Raw genomic sequence first — 20,922 nt, 5'->3', positions numbered from 1 at the left:
CTTGGTTGGTTCTGAGAGGCCCAAGACAACAATATTATAATAAAAATAATGGATTGCACGAACCTTCCAAGAAGTTGTTTTAATAATTATAAAAAAATCACCCTGACTTGACAATTATAAAAAAATCAAGATGAAATGACAGAAAAGTCCACAGATGCAGGCCTCATAAAATAGATTTCAAGAATAATTTAGATGTTTTAATTTTCAAATTAAAATGAATTTTTTAAAAAAAATCCTAGAAGCATGAATTTTGTTTTTAAAGACTGTTTACTAATTTTATTGTATAATAAAAATATAAACAGAAAAATACAAGATAACTGAGATATTTTTAATTAATATAATGATCTGTTGAAAAAACCGTAGTACATCTCAAGTTAATTATATAGTTTTATTTTAGAACGATAAAATAATTATTTCACTTATAAATCTAAAATACGAGTGTATACACATAGGAGAACACCCCCCTTTCTTTCTTTTTTTAGCTTTTGTTTTAATTTTAATAATAGTTTTAAACATCCTAAAACAAAAGGTAGACAAACTTTTAGGATTAAGTGAGAGTAATATAATCAAGAGAAAAAAGAAAAAGCAAAAGAGGAGAAAAAAGAGAGTCAACAGCAACGCGGTTTAGCTAGAGGGGAGGAGAGGAGACGGGAGAGGGCGGGGGTGGCTCTGTCGGTCATCTAAGATTGTGGTTTCCTTTCTAATACTCATGCTCTTACCATCTCTTCTTCTGCAAACATTTTATTTGAATTGGCTTCCACCCTTCTACCTAAACCTAAAAAACCTAATCCTTTTTCTTTTTTTTTAAACATAAGCATAAGCTGATCATCATTGACGATAACGAAGAAGATGGGTTGCTGTGCAAGCCAAAACGTGGATTCTAAAGCTTCTAGGATTGCCCGCTGGCGATCTACCGGCATTGTTGCTTTTCGCGACGCTAAATTGAAGGCAATCACATATATATATATATATATATATATATATATATATATATTATATTTATTGTTTCCTTCTTGTTTGTTAAGGTTAAATAAATAAGTAAATAACAAGGATATTGGGTTTCGTTTGATTAAAAAATTAAGAACAAGCAACTCAACGTAGTAATCAGGTGTTTATCTGCAGAATGAAATGAATGGTTATTTCTGTTTTGATGATATTATTATGACATGGCTAATTTGCTGAATACGATGATTAAAGCTAAGTGGTTTCGACTTATGATGTTTACTTGGTTGGGTGTTACTTCGATTAATTTTAAAGCATTTACTTGATAGAAAAGAAATGATGATTGATTTTTTTTCCCCTTGCCATCACTACCTCTTGGAGCGCACATGCTTGTATAAGTAAACATGTATACCATGCATATGACTAATCTAATAAATTCGCATCCGAATTTCTTACTCAATGTTTTCATTTCATGATTCGTTCTTTTAGCATTTCTTTCTGTACTGTAAGTAAATCGTTTAGAAGTTACCAACTTTTTCTACCGCAGAAGGTGAGTGCTGATAGTTTAGATATCAGCAGTATAAACGCAGTTGTTCATATGCCTTTTCATTCTCTATTTTTTCACCAACAGGCTTTTCCTGACGAGGTTCTTGATCTTGACAAAGCGGTCCGCACCCTTGATTTAACACACAATAAATTGGGTAATAGCTTTTGTTGGCTTTTCTCAAATCCGTTTTGTCAGATGATATGGATTTGTAGTGGCAAAAAAAAAAAAAAAAACCTGCAGTTTTGCCTCACCTGTGTTATTGTAAGACTTGATGGCCATGTTTTCACTGCAGTTGACATTCCAATGGAGATCAGCAAATTGATAAACCTGCAACGCCTGGTAAGAATTATAAAATTTTAGCTTTAACTGCCTTTAATTTTTTTTTTTTTGAGAACTTGTATTGTAAATACAAACTTGCATAAAAGCCCTTGTATGTTATCTTAAAGCTTTAATTTTTCAAATTTGTTTTTAAATTGAAATTTATGGGATATGGCATTCTCCTTTTTACCTTTCCCCTCCTGTGGGCTGAATCTGCAACTTTTTGCATTTTAAATAGGAATGTGTACTGCTTACCACAAAGGCCAATGGTTTTTGTGTCCTGATTTATGGTGGACTACCAAAGTCTATAGGGCCATAACCATGAAGAAAGTGTTGTTTCATTTATTTAATTTTCATACACCCAGAGAGTTTACTCATGAATTGATGCTTGAACAGATCAATTATTTTTCTAGCAGTTGTGTCATCCATAGTCATAGTGTCACAAGTATATGGAAGTACTTGTTAGCATATAGCTAATCTTATGGAATGCCTGGATTACCCATCAAAGCAACTTTCTCTTTTCAGGTTTTAGCTGATAATCTTGTTGAGCGATTGCCAATGAATTTGGGGAAACTGCAGTCACTAAAAGTTATGACGCTTGATGGGAATCGAATTGCTTCCTTACCTGATGAATGTAATGTTCTTCTCTAAATAAGTAAGATGATTTATTATTATTTCTTAAATCTATTTCCTTTACCTTTGTGCTTGAATCTGACAGTCTTCATGGCGTTATCTGCACACTTCCTACTGTCCTTGTTTCTTGTGTAAAACCTAAATTGATGAATATTTCCTGTTTAGTGGGTCAGCTGGTGAGGCTTGAGAGGCTTTCCATCTCAGATAACATTCTAACATGCTTGCCTGAGACGATTGGGAGTTTGCGCAATGTAAGTGGCTCTATTTGGTTGTTGATATTGAATTAAGCTATGAAATGATTTGAGATTGCATAAAATTTACCAAGTATGAGAATAAGGAAATTTTAATGTAGAAGGTCTATACTTAGATTTTCAAAAGAACGCACCTAAACATTTCTCAAAACAAATAAAATAGAATTCATGACAGAAGTTAGAGGATGCAAATAGTTAAGAGAGGTGAAAGTCTGCCTTGTGGGCAGTTAGAAATTGACCAAAATACTTCCCCTATTACTTCATAAGAATATGGCACTACTGGTTTTCAGCATGATGCATTTATCTTATCTCTTTAACTTCCATGACAAAAGTTAATGTTTGATGATGCAGTTATCACTTTTAAATGTGTCAAATAACAAGTTAAAGACTCTTCCAGAATCAATTGGGAGTTGTTTTTCTCTAGAAGAATTACAAGCAAATGGTATGCTAATATCTATTTTTTTCTTTTTAATCTTTTTCCCTGTTGATATTTATGCACAAAAAAATTACTGTAATTGAATATGATGTGAAGCATTCCATAAACCTTTTTTTTGTTACCTGTTTTTCATTCATGGATAATGAAACTCTTCAACTTTCCTATTTGAAGAGGATTGTCGGTACAAACATCAGTAGAGGCAGCTGGTTGTCACTGATATGGCAGCTGCAAAAAGGTCCAACATCAGTAGCTTTCATGATAATTGTTACAAATATGAAAATTTAATGGCATAGGCCCTAGATTTGGATAATGCCTGTTGAAATGATTCAGTTGCTGGAAATTCCATGTAAATTTGATGCTCTAAACTCACTGATAATCTGATTCTACTGTACTAGGATTTTTGTTCATCACTCTTATGCTGTTTCCTTTTTTTTGTTTCCTTCGCAACAATTGTGATGGATTTCTCAAAAGTTAACTCGTAAATTATGTTTAGAAATCAAATTGATTGTCTTAAAACTAATTGGATAAACTCTCCTTCTTGGTTCTCCCTTCAAATAATTCGGAAAAGGTTAAGGTGTCTGGTGGTTGGAATAAATCTTTGTTTTATGTTCATGCCTAGAAATTGATCTAAATGTTTGTAGTAGATAAATGCTTCTAGAACTGCAGCGCTGGATATTACTAGGAATGAAGCATAAATCTTGGTAATTTTTAAGCACCTTCTTGGATTACATAACAGGTAAATTGTACAGATTAAGTTATTGATAGTGTTTGTATTAACATTAGGCTCATATACACAACTTTATGCTCCAAGAGGTTTTGTCAAGATACATAAATAGCTGCATGCATTTATTATGAGGGCAACTTGTATAGTTCCATGAAGTGTCATTTTGATGGGCATTAGTTTGATGCTTTTTCATATATTAATCTTGCACATGGATTTTTTTTTTCACCAATCCAATTCTTATTTTGAACCACTTGTACGGTTGTTTGGAGTGTCATTATATGGCCGCCATGAGTTGGATGAGATCTGAATACATTTTACTTGTTTTCTTGCACATGGATTTGATTTTGTTTGCCTATTTAGAAATAATACGAGTAGCTCGTTCTGTTTTAGTGCTTCTAGATATCAATAATCCTACCATTACTCCTCAGAGTTCTCACAGCTTATTATCTTGGCCAATTTTGCAGATAATCTCATTGAAGATCTTCCTGCATCTGTTTGCAATCTCATTCACTTGAAGTCGCTTTCCCTGAACAATAATAGTGTGGGCCAGGTAATATTTAGTTCAAATCTTGTCTAACTTCTCTGAAACTGTACATAGTGGTAGATGTGGTAATTTGATACTGCCAGCCTCTGCCAGTCATGATGGCCCACTTCCAGAATGCCTTCCAGTTTACTAGTATAATGGTCATATTGGGCGTACCAATTGTATTTAATTTTTTTCTCTGTAATGGAAATGATAACTAGTATTGTAGAGTGTTGCTAACTAGGTTTCAATTGTAATTCAGGAGAGTTTGTTGATTATATATTTTCATTGTGCATGCCATTTCTTTCTTTTTTTAATTGCTTCCAGTTTCTTCTATATTTATTTCCCTGTCAATTGAAAGCAAATAGCTGTTTTGCTGATGTTCCTTCTTCTTGAATCCTTAACCTTTCTTTTTTAACCTTGACAATGTTCTCTTCATTCCTTTTTTCTTCTAATCTGAGAAGCAATTTCATTTTCCCCTGATTTATAATTTATAAAACTTGCAAAAGTTCTCACTCAAACCTTCAGGCTGTGGTTTAGGAAATAATAGTTGTTTAGTGGCTGTGTATCAAATTGGATTAACTGTTTTGAGCTTAATTATTTATTTATCCAGATTAGTTAGATTGAATATAATGATTTGAACACTAACTATTTTCTGGCCAGCAGCACTAGTTTCTTTCCTTCTCTTCACAGACTCATCCATTTTTTATGTTCATATTTTGGTTTATGCATGCATTCTACCAGTTGAGTGTATGCTTGTGACTTGCGAGTTAGTACTATGATAATTTGAATCATCAATGTAGGTCTTATTTGTCAGACAAGACTATATACAATTTTGTATTCCATGGTTGACAGATTCCTCCAAATCTTTTGAAAGACTGTAAGGCTCTCCAGAGTATTTCTTTGCATGACAATCCAATTTCTATGGATCAATTTCAGCAGGCAAGACACAGATTCAGCTCTCTACTGCATGGTTGATTTTTGTTTTTTTTCAGTTTAGCAGCAGGGTTAGTATTGTGTTTTTCTTTTGTATTTGAAATGTTCAAAAAATTACTTGTAGATGGAAGGATTTCAAGAATTTGAAGGCAGAAGGAAGAGGAAGTTTGACAAACAAATAGATTCAAACGTAATGATTGGTTCAAAAGGCCTTGATGAGGGTGTTGATCTATGATTACTATTGCCTTGATACTCCAACAACATAGTAAGTTTCACACCATAACCTTTTTATGACATGAAGTTTTTTCTTTTAATTGCCCCCCCACACCAAAAAAAATAAAAATATCAATGCTTGGTACAGTGACCGAGTGAAATAGAGTTACACTTCTCGAAGAACAAACATTTTACCAACTGGTGAATTCTGCAAATGTCATGTTCCTGCACCCCCTTCATACCCTTAACCTTCCCTCACATGTCTTGTTAAGTTAAAATTGGATTAACGTATTTCATTTTTGTGGCTACATGGGATGAGATCATCAATATCTATCGGTTGATTGTCTGCAAGACCTTTTCTTTAGGTGCATGACAAAGTAGAAATTATTTGGTATTGAACAAAATCAAAACATACATGATCACAGCACACATGCGCGCACACAAGCAAGTGTTTGAATGTGCACATTTGCTGTTCCATTTTGATGCGACGCTTCCTCTGTAAAAACATTCCAGAATATGCTTTCTCTTGAATTGTTTTTAGCAAATTAATGTACTTTCTCCTGAACAGAATGGACGTGGGACATCTTTAAGGGCTAAAGCAAGGGAAACAAGGGTGTTGAATCGTGATGGTTGTAGTTTTAGAGTAGCTATCTCCTTTTACAGCCTGAATATTTTGTCACCTATGGAATATAACATATCGATGTAAATGTCTTCTCTTTTCTTTTTGAATAGTTAATTATGGGTGTTTTGGTAGTTGATGCATCTCGTTTCATTTTGTTTTTAAGACCTTAAAGTGCAACCTGAATTCATTTTTTAGATGCAAACTGGTCCAGTATGTGATTAAAAGAACAAGAGTAGACGAGGGTTTTCAAAACTATTTAATTCTCAGAAATATTTGCTCATCTAAATTTGCACTGTTTATTGTTTTTGGCCTCAGAAAGTAAAGGGATGTCAACAAAAAGGGAATTAAAAAATATATTCAAAGGAGTAATCTCTTAATTGAATATTTGTCCGTGTGACAGAATCCAGTCAATCATATCTGATTGTTGATGATGATGATGATGATGATGATGATGATGATGATGATGCTAAAGTAGTTTGCTAGGGTTCTCATGAACTACAAATCCCTTTAAAAAGTTCTTGGTTCAGCAAATAAAAAACGGGACCGAGCGTGCTTTTCCCAGATTCTCAATTCTAGTGGGTTTCAGCTGATTATGATGTTCTTTTCCTCTTTCTCATGGACATAAATTATCTATGCTACTTCATTACCACCATAAGCTAAAAGGAAACTGAAATTTACGTTAGCTCAATTAATTATCCTCTTACACTAACCTGTTTATCCCTTTGTCATAGCCAATTCTTTCCTTTTAGATATTTGAATTTTCTATTGTTTTACACTTTGGTTTGAAGTTATATTTCTATAGTTTTTTGTGCTAAATTTATTTTGATTTGTTTTATCTTGCTTAATGTGTTGATAAATATTATGATATTAAATTAACAATTTATTTTATGAAGTAGAGTTTCCACTATTTGTTAACAAATAAATTGAGAGACGAAAAAAAATTTATATATAAAAGCTTATAGCAATTAAGCATTAAAATAATAATTGTATATTTAAAAAGCAGCATTAAAATAATAATTGTATATTTAAAAAGCAACGCGTCAATTAGAACCACCACACACTTTAGGTGGTGCGTGCGGTGGTTTTCAATGGTAAAAAATAGATTTCAACCGTCTTAGTTTGTTCATTGCCATTTTTTTTCCATTATAAAAGCCGCGTGTTCTCTAAATGTGGCTGGTGATCCTTTTTCTTTTTCTTCATTTATTTATCTTTTCTATTCTGGTAAATACATTATGGTCCTCATTGTTATAATTATTTCATATTCAAACCTTTTAATTTTGATTATTGTTTTTTAGTCATTTTTCCTTTTATTAAAGTTTTGTTTGTTTTCAATTCAAATTTTGGAGTTTAGTTTGTATATTTAAGGTATTTCAATTCGGTCCTTCTACTTTAATTTTTTTATTTTTTTCTTTGCCTTTTTGTTAAAGTTTTTATGGCTTTTAATTTTATCTTTCAAATTAGTTTATGATTTTTGTTTTTTCAATGATAATAATGATTTCAATTTAGTCTCTTTTCTTTTGATTTCTTATTGTTTTCCTTGGTTCTTTTGTTGAAATTTTTATAGTTTTCAATTCTATCATTCAAATCAAGTTTATGGATTTTATTTTTTTTCAATATTATATTATTATTGTAATAGTAATGATGATGATGATGATGATAATTCAAAAAATAGTAATGCAAATAATAATATTATTAATGATAACAATAACAAAAATTAAATTAGTAATGATGATAATGATGATGATATGAGAAAGAAGAAGAAGAAGAAATAGTGATGATAATAAAAATATTAATAATATCTATTGTAATGATATAGATAATAACAATAGTAATAATAATAGTAATAGTAATAGTGATGATGATTGTAGTAATGATTGTTAAAATAATATTAATAATAATAGGAATGCTACTATTATTACTAATAATAATAATGTTAGCAATAGTTGTAGTGGTGGTGATGATTATGATGATGATGATGATAATAATAATAATGGTTATAAATAATAGTAATAGTGATGGCATTACTTATTAATAATATAGTAGTGGTAGTGATTTTGATCCTCATTTTTTAAATTGTTATTTTTTAAAATTCTTTTGTATTATTATAATTTTTTTTAATTTCATCATTTAATATTTATTTTTTTGGGATTGTTTTCATGATTTTTTTTAGATTAGATGCTTCAAGTTTAATTACCCAAGTCATGAGTTTAAAAAGTTAACATATTTTTTTTTTAAAAAAAACTTTATAATAATTTTTTAATCAATTTATTCCAGTAACATAATTTGAACCACGATTTTGAAAAAATATTATGTGTTGGCTTAACTCTAATTAGAGTTTTTACATATTTTTCATAAATGATTTTTTATACATGTATTTTACTTATTTTCAATACTTGAATAATATTTTTTATTCAAAAAAATAATCCAGCCTCGTGTGGAGAAAGGCAAACACAAAGGCTAGTATACTCTATATAAAAAATTAACAATACACACGCAAGACTATAAAATATTGCAAATACTAATATATAAATTCTAATTAAAAAAGAAATTAAAACATTAATATAGTTTATCAAAAAAAAATTTATCTTGTTTTTTCATTATATACCTATTCATACATAAAAAAACACTTAAATAATCTAAAATAAATATCTCAAACTGAATCTATCTATATATAATAATTTATTAATATTTTATTTTGACTATCAAAACTCTAAAGAACTTAGAAAAAAATAATTAAAATTTAAAAAATTATATCAAATTATTAAATTAATAAATAATTTAAATTTACAAATTTAAAAGAGATAAAATTTAATTCATTTTATTTTTTATATAATAAATATTATTTTAAAGTAAGCGAACATTAAAAAAAGTTTTAATATTAATTTTTCATTTTCATATAGTAAATAAAAAAGAGCCTTTAAAATAATATAAAATATGTTTGAGAGAATGATAATAATTATTTTTTTAAAGTGTTTTTTACTTGAAAATATATTAAAATAATATTTATTTTATTTTTTTAAAATTATTTTTAATATCAGTACATCAAAATAATCTAAAAATATAAAAATAATTAATCTAAAAATAAAAAATAAAAAAATCTAAACTTTTTTAAAATACAAAAATAAGTTTTAAGAATTCAATTTGAACTTTGCATTTTTAAAAAGTGGAAAAAGATAAAACTCAATAAATAGTTACGCGGAAACCAGGTGCCCATTCCTGTGGTCTCCAAAGAATTCGTGTGCCGCGAAGAAACTGTTAACTAAATTTTTAAAGTTTATTATTAGGAGTTATTATAATAAATGTATATAAACTTTTAACTAAATATTAACCATTAAGAGTATGTCTGTCATGATTTTTAAATTATGACTTTTAAATTTGATTTATAATCTAAAAATTTATTTTTCATAAATAATTTTAAAAAGTTTAAATTATTTTAAATTAGAAGTATGTTTAATAAAAAATGACTTGAAACAACTTTTTTAAAGAAAAATATTGTATAAGTTATATTTTATAAATTAAAAATAAAATAATTTAATTTTTAATTAAATCAAATATTTAACTCATTTTTATAATTTTTTTATTGAAATCAAAACTATAATCTATTCATGAAAAAAAAACTGATACACATGTCTTTTTTTTATTTGGAACAAAATTTAATTAGAATATTTAATTTAAATTAAATTAATAAATAATTTAAATTTATAAATTTAAATGAGATAAAATTTAATTTATTTTGTTTTTTATATAATATTTAATATTTTTATTTTATTATTTCTTAATTTTAATGAATATTAAAAAAATTAAAATTAATTTTTTATTTTTGTGTAGTAAATAGAAAGGAGTCTTTAAAGTAATACTAGAAGATATTTGAGAGTATAATAATAATTATTTTTTTAAAAATATTGAAATATATCAAAATAATATTTTTTTTTGGTTTTTTAAAAATTATTTTTAATATTAGTATATTAAAATAATTTGAATTAAAAAAATTAATTTTTTTAAAAATATTTTTAAAATAAAAAATAAGGTTTAAGAATTCAATTTGATCTTTGCCTTTGTAAAAAGTGGAAAAAGAAAAAACTCAATAAATAGTCACGCGGAAACCAGATGCCCAGTCCTGTGTTCTCCAAAGAATTCGTCTGCCGCGAAGAAACTGTTCTCAAAGGAAAGAGAAAAGAGAATGGTGATCCTGTTGGTGGCGACCACCTCAGATCCAGCATCCATAGGCCCCGCCTCGGCTCTTCTAGCCATGCCCGGTTGGCACACTGGCCCCTCCTTGCAGGTCAGCAATTCTCACCCTCTGCTTTTCTTGCTTTATTTTCTTTCAACAAAATTAATTAAAGTTTAAACAGAGACTGACTGACATGAATTCTATGGCGTGTTTGTTAGGATGCCGTAAGTTTTGTAAACAAGGAAGTGAGGCTAATAAAAGTGGATAACAGTCTTGTTAAGGAGGATCACTTAGATAAACGTTGGGAGGAGGCAACCGGCGAGTTAGTCGATGAGATCATTTTTCTTAGCAAGCATGCTGCTTCTTCTAGTCGGCCATCTCTTACGGTCCATCCAATTGGTATATTAATTAACATTCATTTTATTGTACTACTGTTTGGTTCTTTGTTTGTTAGCCTTATGGATTCAAAGGGGAAACAATAATGCAATGAAGAATGTAATGTTTGTTCGGATTTGCATTCTTGGCTTAGGTACTCCACATATTGGTGAAGGAGAGGTTCTTGTTGCTGGTGGGAAGCCAGGATGGGCAGCACCTCCAAATCCTCGGATAGGACCATGGTTGAGGCTCTTGAGGACTATTGCTGAATCACATAAACTAACTCCTGAATTCGAGGTAATGAGTTAATTAACATTTGATGTTAAGATACATTTGTATAACCGTGATTGTAGAATCCCGCGATGCGTGTGTTGTGTTGATAATACATATAAATTGGAAATTCTTCATTTGATTGTTTGCGATTTGTGTGTTGTGTTCATTTGATAATCCTAACAGGTTTGGATTCTTGATTTTCATTTTGAGTTACTTATGCTGAATTAACCCTTAAGGACTAGAGATAGTAATAACTTGTGCAATATAGTTGAAGCCTATTTTTCACCATTAGAAACCACCGCACGCCCCACCTAAAGTGTGCGGTGGTTTCAATTGACGCGTAGCTTTTTAAATATACAATTATTATTTTAATGCTTAATTGCTATGAGCTTTTTGTGGAAAAGAGCTATGTTTCTTCTTATATACAAATTTTTGTTCGTCTCTCAATTTATTTGTTAACAAATAGTGGAAACTCTATTTCATAAAATAAATTGTTAATTTAATATCATAATATTTATCAACACATTAAGCAAGATAAAACAAATCAAAATAAATTTAGCACAAAAAACTATAGAAATATAACTTCAAACCAAAGTGTAAAACAATAGAAAATTCAAATATCTAAAAGGAAAGAATTGGCTATGACAAAGGGATAAACAGGTTAGTGTAAGAGGATAATTAATTGAGCTAACGTAAATTTCAGTTTCCTTTTAGCTTATGGTGTTAATGAAGTAGCATAGATAATTATGTCCATGAGAAAGAGGAAAAGAACATCATAATCAGCTGAAACCCACTAGAATTGAGAATCTGGGAAAAGCACGCTCGGTCCCGTTTTTTATTAGCTGAACCTAGCACACTTTTTGAATGGATTTGTAGTTCATGAGCACCCTAGCAGAGATAGTAATAAGTTGTGCAATATAGTTGCTTATGGGCAATCTCAAAGTAAATGATGTGTAACTTCTCAATTAGATCTGAACAGAAATTTCCAACTTATTTTAATCTTATATCTTCTCCTCAAATATTTAGCTGTCAAAATACAACTCTCTTGAACCTCTTAAAAGACTCCTGGGATATCTTTAGATCATAAATTCATTTACATCTAACTGTCAGTGCCCATAAATTCTTCCCTAGATACAGCAATACTAGTGGAGGATTTATTGTATCTAAGTTCCAGTCATGTCGTAATTAATCTCTTCTAAATCTTAAATCCAATTGATCACCGTCCCCCACACACTATAGCTAGCTGTTGTTGCCTTTTTCATTTGAAGTTAAGGAGAAGAAATCATGAAATTCACTTTAAAGGTTGATTGCCCATGCCAAACATTATAGTAGATCAGGATTCTATTATTTCTATTAATATAGACATCCAAACCATTTGTAATAGTGTTCCATAAGCTAGCACCTTGAGAACTCTTAACTCTGGAACACCAGCCTCCAGTACCTTCCCTGCTTTTGGCAACTACAAGTCTCCTCCAAAAACTATCATGCTTTACTGAGTACCTGTCCAATCAGGAGCACTCAAGCATCCTAATCAAAAGGAGTACACTGCTCTCACCAATTTACCAAGTAGCACTTAAATTCCTCTTCCATTCTCTTCCTCAAGAAATCCCTTCGAAGCTTTTCTGATTCCTGAACAGCTGAATCTGGAATGGGAAATGAAGAAAAACAATGTAGGCAAACATGGTTGCGTGCTCAGAATGCAAGTAATTTTCTACACCTCCAGGGATACTGCCTCTTCCACATGCTCCTGCTTCTTTACTGAAGCTAAATAATATAATCTTGCACTGAAATTGCCTTGGAATGCACATCTAAAGGAAGCCCAAGATGACTCAATGGGAAGAGATTCAACCATAGCCTAGAGGAACTTTCTGATAATTGTTGCATTTAGTTTAATCTCAAACTGCATTTATTGATTAATTCTTTTTCATTAACTAGTTTATGTTCTAGTTTAATCATAATCATGAGTATTAGTATTAGTGGGTACAAAAAAATCTCTTTATTGTGGCTGTGCGTATCCTTTTCTTCCCCCTTTCACCAAAAGAGTTGAAACATACTGACTTTTTTCAATTTTTCTATCATGTTTTAGGTTACATTAGAAGCCACACATCATGGGCCATTAACTAATTCGCCAACCATGTTTGTGGAGATTGGTAAGCTTCTACCACTGATTAGGTCGGCTTTATTCATTATGGGATTGTTATTTTTGGTTTTACAATCCATTGACCTTTTGTGTTGTAGATTTTTCCTGGTTTAGTTAATTGTTGATTTCCTTTTCCATTTTTACTAGGTAGCACAGAAGAATACTGGAGGAGGCAGGATGCTGCACAGGCCATTGCATTGGTGGGTATTTGTTGGTCAGAATAAGCTATATTTTATATGCAGTGGCCTTGTTATAGTTATATTGCATGCTTTCAAGACATTACTTACCTGCTGAGTTCACTTTTTTGTTTGCATTTGATTGGAAAGTTTTAACTTTGAATCATTCATAGTATCACAATCCAGTTCTCTCTTTCATTTGCCTATGAATGAGCAATAAAGCAGCATGACTAGTTTATGTTTGAGTTTTGAAGTGATAATGAAGAATTTTACCCAGTTTAGTGATATAATTTGTTTGGTGCTTGAAGTTAGTCTGGGAAGGATTGGGTCTTGGAGGAGGAATTGCTGAGGGAGACTGGGGCAGGTACATAACTCATTATTCTCAAGCAGCAAGATATGGAATGAATAGATAATTCCATAGTTTTAAAGTAATGAATTGCAACTTATTTTTCTTAAGCAACAAGATATGGAGCGGGTAGATGACTTTCCATTTTTTTTAAATCAAAGGGAATTTGTTTCTCCTCGTACTCATGATTGTTAGGCATGAATAATCTGGGAATACTTTTCTGGTTTCCCTCAGGTTTTTCTGCATGTGTCATGAATGATTTCCATGTTATATTACAGCAAGTGAATGCAAGTGTTTGAAGCTTGCTTAACATTTCTTCATGTGATGACCCTCTCTTGGTTTGGAAAGGGAAAGGGTAAAAGAAAAAAACTTTATACCAAAAGATAGATAGATGAAGGGGGAAATAGAGCAGTTATTATGTCCCAAAACCCTTCAAATTTACACTATCATTTGCAAAATTGATACTTTTATCGATTCAGGAATGGTGGTAGCAACAAAATTCTTCTTGGAATAGGTGGCGGGCATTATGCGCCCCGGCACACGGACATTGTTCTGTAAGTTTCCATCTTGGCATCTTTTTTCTGTTTATCTATACGGCCGAGTAATTATTTTGTACCTTACATCATCGCAGTAATTATGCTCCTGAATTGAGGGTATTGTTTTTTTGAATGGAAATGGATGGCTGTTTATCAAGATGACATTTTTTTTTAATGTTCCATTTTCAGAAAAGATGGTGTTTGGGTAGGCCATTTGCTTTCTGGATACTCCTTGCCGATGGAAGATCCTGGTCAATCAAAAACACAACTAAATACTGAGGCTGTGCACGGAACTTGGAAAGAAGCAATCAAAGTTGCATTTGAGGCTACTAAATCAGCTTTCCCTGGGGGAGAAATTCTAGCACATCTTGATCACAAGTTTGTCATTCCATGAACGAATTTTCATTTGTGATTAGTGTCATATCCTCCGAAAACCACTTTTACCTTAATTGCTTTGATCATTGCGATCTATAGAGTATGCAGACCTGCAGTTTGTGTGTGAACACAATGTTAATCTAGAAATGACTGAAAAAGAGTTTGTCAAGAGGCATGGCCTTGTTTGACAGTTTTGAAAAACGCTCAGTCTGCATTTGTTTAATTTTAAATAAAATGAAGTTGACAAGAGTTGTATATGTTGTTTATCTTTGTGCAAATTTGAATATGTTGGATTTCCAGTAAAATCCATATTTTTCCCCTCAAAGCACAATGAGCTTCTTGCATCTTATGCTTTGTGATGCTTATTTTCTTTATTCTTTTCCAAAAACTGTATCTTCCTAATGCTATCGATTTTATTGGTGAATGCAGGAGTTTTAAGAGCTGGCAGAGGAATGTCGTCACAACTTTCTTGCTGGAGCAGAACATAAAGATTGGGAAAGCCAGTGACTTCTCTTAATTACTGTGTCAGTACTATTGAATAAAAACCAATTATATTTGAAAGGATTCACACTTTGTTTCAATTCTCTTGTGTAACGATCTTAGCCAGGGAGAGGATGAAGAAGAAGATTTCTTTTCAGATATATATTGGGGGATGAATACGAATGGATGGCTGGATCTCATCACATCACTTGCAATGCACACCTTAGCAAGATATAGTCTTATTTAAATTCAAAGTTATTAGAGTATTATCTTTCAAATTTGAGTTTGAATTTGTATGAATTTCTCTATTAGCTAAATAGAATTCCGGGGTTATGAAAAGATTCAGTGTTTACTTTTAATTTTGTGAAGCTTGGACTACCTCAAACCAGTACTGAAAACTTCTCATTTTACTAATTTATGTTGAGAATCAGCAAGCATTATCAATATATCCATTAGAGTATCATTTTTTGAGAAGAATACGTGAGCATCATATCCATATCCATTGGAGGCATCAATTAGAGGTTTAAAACTAACAACAGCAGAATTTATGAGTATCATCAAAGTATCTATTAGAGGTATTAATTAGACTAATTATAAGATTTAAAATTAACAAGATCTAAGAGTAATTGATTGGTTTAATTCAAGATATTTAGATTAAAAAGTTGTAAATTTATTAGATTGGATTTTTGTGTATTGTTTGTGTTATAATTAAAGATATAGGTAGAATTTTGTTGCGATTTTAGTTGGGATGAAAATTAAACATTTCAAGTTTTTCATCTGTATATAATAAGCCTAGTAATTTATTCATACCAAAGAGCAATATTTTTGAAGTTAGGTTTAAAATTTACTAGCAAACAAGGAAAGTAAAAAGAAACAAACTATAAAAAAAGGATTGTATTCCTTATGATTTGTGGATTTTTACAAAACAATATACCAATTAGGATTCCTTACTTTTTAAGAATACCAATTAGGCAAAAATCATTCTTTTACAAGGATTTCTTATGTAGCAACAACTTTGGCAATATTAGAGTCGGCAGCTTTGACAACATTGGAAGTCCTATTTTTTGCAAGGAAAAAAAGTCGGAAGCTTGGGAGTATTGTTTTGCAAAGAATTTCTAATTTTCAAGGATACCAAGATGGGTAGCTTGCGGATTGGACAAGGAAAGTCAATATTAAGCTTATTTTTGTAATATATATTTTTACACTAATAAGTATAAATTTTGATTTGAATGTTGGATTGAGCTGAAATTTTACTAAAAGATTTTATGTCTTGTTTTTTTTAATGGTAAAAATTTCATTGCAATCAGGTTTGGAAAGGCCTTGCAAAAATTACATTTAATTTCCTAATTGGTTTATGATTATTTTTCTTATTCTATTTAGAACTCTTTTGTTATTTTTTCAATTTTGTTTAAGATGTTTTATCTGGTATAAATAAGGTTATTTAACTTGTATTTAAGATTTTTTTTTTTCAGATTGCTTATTATTCATAAATAATATTTTGTGTGGCAAGATTGCTCATTCTCTTGGTTTTTCATTGAACTATTCATGACTTATTAAAGATTAATTGTTTTTGTGGTGTTCTTCCTTATACTTTCAGTTCTTGATTCTTTATAATCAATGAGTTAAGGTATTTTATCTAATAATTTTCTTAGTTTAAGTAATCATTGGGTTGAGTTTTTTATCAATCTGATTTTAACTTTCTTGAGTTGTATTCTTTCATATTTATAGGTTTTAGGGTTTTTATCTTCTAGGTTCACATCAATTGGTATTAGAGCAAGATTCTAAAATCATGTTTTATCTATCCATTTTAAAATTTTTGCATTGTTTGCTTGTTGTTTCTCAATTATTGAATTGTTGCGGCTAATATAAAAAAACTAAAAGTTTCAGTTAAGTTTTCCTACTACCAAATCAGTATATTAAAAAAAGAAGTAAATTTGAAATCGCAAGTGTTTGTTAGTGATGCAAAATTGAAATTTACAATTCTTGAATTTGAGACTTGAGAAAATTGCAATATAGATTCCGCTGAATTGGTTGGTTTTATTACTGGGTGTTGTTTGTTGAAATATTGATTTCGGGTTTCATAATAATTTTTGTTTCAGTGTGTAATTATTTGTTTGCAAATGAATTCAGATTGTTGGAGTTTATACTAGTTTTCAGGTTTTATAGAGTCAATTTTTGAATTTCATTGATGTTTTTGTAATCATAATTGTAATCGTATTCGTTTTTGTTTTCATATTTGTTTTTGTTTTCATCTTTATTTTTGTTATCATTTTCTTAATTGTTGTGTTTTGAATTCTATCGGTTGAGCGTTATGAAATTGAGATTTTTGGTTGGTTCTGATTGGTTCCCTAAAGAACTAAAGTGGCGAACAAGAGAGGTAAAAGATAAAAAGGTGAGACTTTTATCATGAAAAACTAAAAATTTGAGTGAAACATGAGTGAAGTGACATGTATTGAGTGTAAGTATACGAGGGAGTGTGAGGATATTTCTTGTTTCTAACATAAAATTTCAGATTTGATGATGTCTTCTAAAAACGAGTCATTAGCTAAGAAAGAGAAGAACACTTTCTCATTTTATAGGCTATGTAACAAGAATTTAAGCACATGAGTGCGGTATTCAATAATATGAGGAATTAGCTAGATAGTAATGAAGCCATGCTTACTAACTTGCAAGAGAGACTATTCCAAAAGGTTCATAATACAAAGAGATAAGAGAATCTGAGGATCCAAACCGTGAATGCTGACAATAAAGAAACTTGTATGAGATTTGTCAAGGCAAGTAAGCATGAATAATTTACAATACTTATTAAAAGAAAACTACTTGATGAATGGAAAGTTGCAAACCAATGCCAAAAAAGATGCAAAATGATTAGATGGTGATTCAAAGACATTAAATTCTAAAACTAAGAGTGAGAAGGTTGAAAACTTATTGGGTTTTTATGAATTATTGGAAAAGAGATAGGAAAGAATCTAGAGAAAACACTTGATACAACAACAATTTCATACCAAAACCTAAATCTTTCAATACAGGATAAAAGAGAAATCAAGCACGAACATTAAGAGGAGAGTAACAATGGTCTCTATGAAGTTGAAGATTGCAATGCAAAACAAGAGATAAGTTCTGAGAGTTGTGATGATTTTGAAGTTCTTTCACTAGACAATAAAAATAAAATAACAAATGAAATTGAAGAGGATAACAAGAATAATTACTATGAAGCGAATCATTGCAATATGAATTTGAAAGGCTTATATGAACATGATGAAAATAGCAATGAGAGTCACTTGTTTTGAAGTATATAGAAGGTGCACTAGTTAATGACCGTAACGTAATGTATCTTTCAATTGGTCTTAAGGAACAATGTGAGAGTTTGTTGGAGAGCTTTGAGATGAGAGAAAATGGTTTTTTAATTGAGGAGCTTGGGATGAGAGAAAATGGTAAGTTAGTTGAAATAAGAGCAAATATATTGAGAATGTTTTTTATACTTGTTGCTATCCAATTTTTGACCCATGTTTTGATAAAATTTTTGAAAAATCCAAAAATAACAAAAAAACAACAAAAATCCAAAAAATATATTTTTAATATATTTGCATCGTTTTTAGCATTTTCAGCATCATCTCAAAAGAATTTAAATTTTCAAAGATCTTGGGAATGCGTTTGACTTTTAACGCGTTATTTTTAAAATCACCGATTTTTCTCATTCGAGACGATGTTGATAAGAAAAATTCAAAAAAACAAGAAAAATAAAATTTACAAAAAAAAAGTTGAGGGACCAATTTTGAGATCCAGACACCATTTTGCCTATAAATAGTAACCTTCAACACACAAAAAGAAGGGGGGGGTGGCGGAATTTTGAACATTTGAGGAGGCAACACAAAAATCCCTAAAACCCATAATCCTCTCTTCTTCTTAACCGAAGCTGTTGCTCAAGTCCCCGGACCTAAAGAAAACAAAACAGAACCAGCCGCCCCCCTTCCCATTTAGCAAAAACCAGAGAGAACAGGGGCGGCCGTAAGCCTCCCTTTCCCTGTTCACAAAGGCCAGCCGCCCCCCTTCCATTTTCAAACCCTCAGCCACAACCTCTCTCCTTCTCCAAGAAACAGCCGTTTCCCCTCAGCATTTCCCTCTCCAAGACAGCCTCTCCACCCCAACAATAGCCACGAACCAGCTCCCCATCACTCTCTTCATCTGACCCCAAGCAGCAACAACCCACACCGCCTCTCCATCTTCGCCGATCTCTTCACTTCACAACCCGAAAGAAACCCACTATTGACATCGAAGCCTTCCCCTCAACAGTGTCTTCTTCACCTTCGGTCTCTTCAACAACAACGACCACAGACCAGCCAAGATCGGTCATCTCCTTCAACCGGTTGGCAGCAGACCTAGCTCACTGCCTCCAACAGTGACATCCCTCTCTCGGCTGAGCCTCTATTGAGCTCCTTCACTGTTAACTGCAATAGTGCCATCCTCACGGATGACAACAACCATTAGATCGGCCATCGGCATAAGAGAAACAAACAGAGAAGAGAGGAGGCAGAGAAATGGGGCAGATCTAAAAAAGAAAAGAAAAACTAAAGTAGATTTCAAAAACAAAGGAAATAAAAACTAAAATCAACTGGTTATTGCGGTTTTGTTGTTTCTGCAGGTCACCGCAGACGTAGGGAGACAGAGAAGAGGAAGACGTTCCTGATCCACCTGTTTTGCCACCTTCATTGGCGGCGGCGCATGAACCAACACACCGCCAGTGGCTATTAAATCAACTGGATGCATAGAACAACGCGTCACTACTGTTCCTGCAGTTGCAGAAGGCCTTCCTTGTAATTTCTGGAGTTTTAAGGGCTATTTTGTAAATTTTAAATTATTTAATGTAATTTTTGTTTAGTTTTGATTTTTTATAATTTATAGTGTGGATGTACCAAAAAAAAAAAAGAAAAGAAAAGAAGAAAAGAAAATATAGTGAAAATGTATGTGTGTGTTTGTATTTGTTTTATGGATGTTTTTTTTATGATAAAATTGCAAAGAATAAAGAAGAATTTAATATTTTGATTTGCTCATGGTCAAGAATTATTAACTTATACGTAAGTTGTATTTCTAATATTCGATGAAAAGATAAAATTTTTAAAACTTCTTTAACATGTCAAAGCCATGAAGCAGCTTATCTTAGGTAGGGTGCGTTAGGGGTGCTAATACCTTCCTTAACCACAACCAGTTCCTTACCCGCGAATCTCGGACAAGACCAGTACATCCGGGTTTCCTAGTAGCCCTCAATTAAATACTAGATGATGACTCCAACGAATCAAATCAAGCAATGAACAAACGAAAGATTGCCAGCCGATGCCGCACGAGTGATGTGCGACAATACTAATAATCCTATGTAAAATAGTGTTTTAGTTTCTTTGTTGTAGGATTGTGAGGATGTATTACCTATAAATGGTGTTCTTATTGTTAATTTGAGAACGAATCATTTTGATGAGAGGGAAAATGATGAGAATCAACAAGTATCACCAAAGGATCTATTAGATGTGCCACTTGGGCCAATTACAAGGTCTAAAACTAAGAAGATCCAAAAGGAATTAATTGTGATTATTCAAGATATTTGGGTTAACAAGTTATAAATATACTAGACTGGACATTCATGTACTGCTTAGGCCATATATGAAACTACAAGTAGAACTTTGCTTTTATTCCAGATGAGATGGAAACTAGAAATACCTAGCTTTCAATCTATAAATGTTAGGCCTAGTGACTCATTTAGATGAGAGAGACTGACATGTTTGAAGTCACGCTTAAAAACTGCTAGAAAACAAAGAAAAATGAAAAAGGAACATTTTCCATATGATTTGTAGATTTTTTCAAGAAAATAATTTAATTACATGTGCAATTCTTATTTTGCAAGGATTCCTTACTT

General features: G+C 31.3%; 2 protein-coding genes across 5 annotated transcripts; both read left to right on the top strand.

Annotated features, from left to right (window-relative positions):
* The first annotated feature begins 546 nt into the window (after positions 1-546).
* Positions 547-6,276, top strand: LOC133675067 (plant intracellular Ras-group-related LRR protein 7). Of its 3 annotated transcripts, XM_062096344.1 has the most exons (11): positions 547-691; positions 816-948; positions 1,574-1,643; positions 1,782-1,828; positions 2,333-2,441; positions 2,606-2,691; positions 3,043-3,133; positions 4,316-4,401; positions 5,230-5,316; positions 5,435-5,575; positions 6,092-6,276. In XM_062096344.1, exons 2-10 carry the CDS (start codon positions 850-852, stop codon positions 5,543-5,545), a joined length of 786 nt encoding a protein of 261 aa, XP_061952328.1. In that variant the 5' UTR covers positions 547-691; positions 816-849; the 3' UTR covers positions 5,546-5,575; positions 6,092-6,276. The 3 variants fall into 3 exon arrangements, with proteins under 3 accessions (XP_061952328.1, XP_061952327.1, XP_061952326.1); XM_062096343.1 differs by having other exon boundaries at positions 558-948; XM_062096342.1 differs by lacking the exons at positions 547-691; positions 816-948 and having other exon boundaries at positions 998-1,643.
* A 3,952-nt stretch (positions 6,277-10,228) lies between these two features.
* LOC133675058 (D-aminoacyl-tRNA deacylase) lies at positions 10,229-15,376 on the top strand. 2 transcript variants are annotated; one of them, XM_062096330.1, is made up of 10 exons: positions 10,229-10,427; positions 10,535-10,715; positions 10,846-10,988; positions 13,051-13,114; positions 13,252-13,304; positions 13,589-13,644; positions 14,106-14,180; positions 14,352-14,540; positions 14,967-15,061; positions 15,145-15,376. In XM_062096330.1, the coding sequence occupies exons 1-9, from the start codon at positions 10,326-10,328 to the stop codon at positions 15,052-15,054; spliced, it is 951 nt and encodes a 316-aa protein (XP_061952314.1). In that variant the 5' UTR covers positions 10,229-10,325; the 3' UTR covers positions 15,055-15,061; positions 15,145-15,376. The 2 variants fall into 2 exon arrangements, with proteins under 2 accessions (XP_061952314.1, XP_061952313.1); XM_062096329.1 differs by having other exon boundaries at positions 10,230-10,427; positions 14,967-15,376.
* The last annotated feature ends 5,546 nt before the right edge of the window (positions 15,377-20,922 follow it).

This window comes from Populus nigra, chromosome 16 (genome assembly GCF_951802175.1).
Source record: "Populus nigra chromosome 16, ddPopNigr1.1, whole genome shotgun sequence".
In the NCBI taxonomy this organism is placed as follows: Eukaryota; Viridiplantae; Streptophyta; class Magnoliopsida; order Malpighiales; family Salicaceae; genus Populus; species Populus nigra.
Note: the sequence above shows the minus strand (reverse complement) of the source record. Positions and strands in the feature narration are given on the sequence as shown.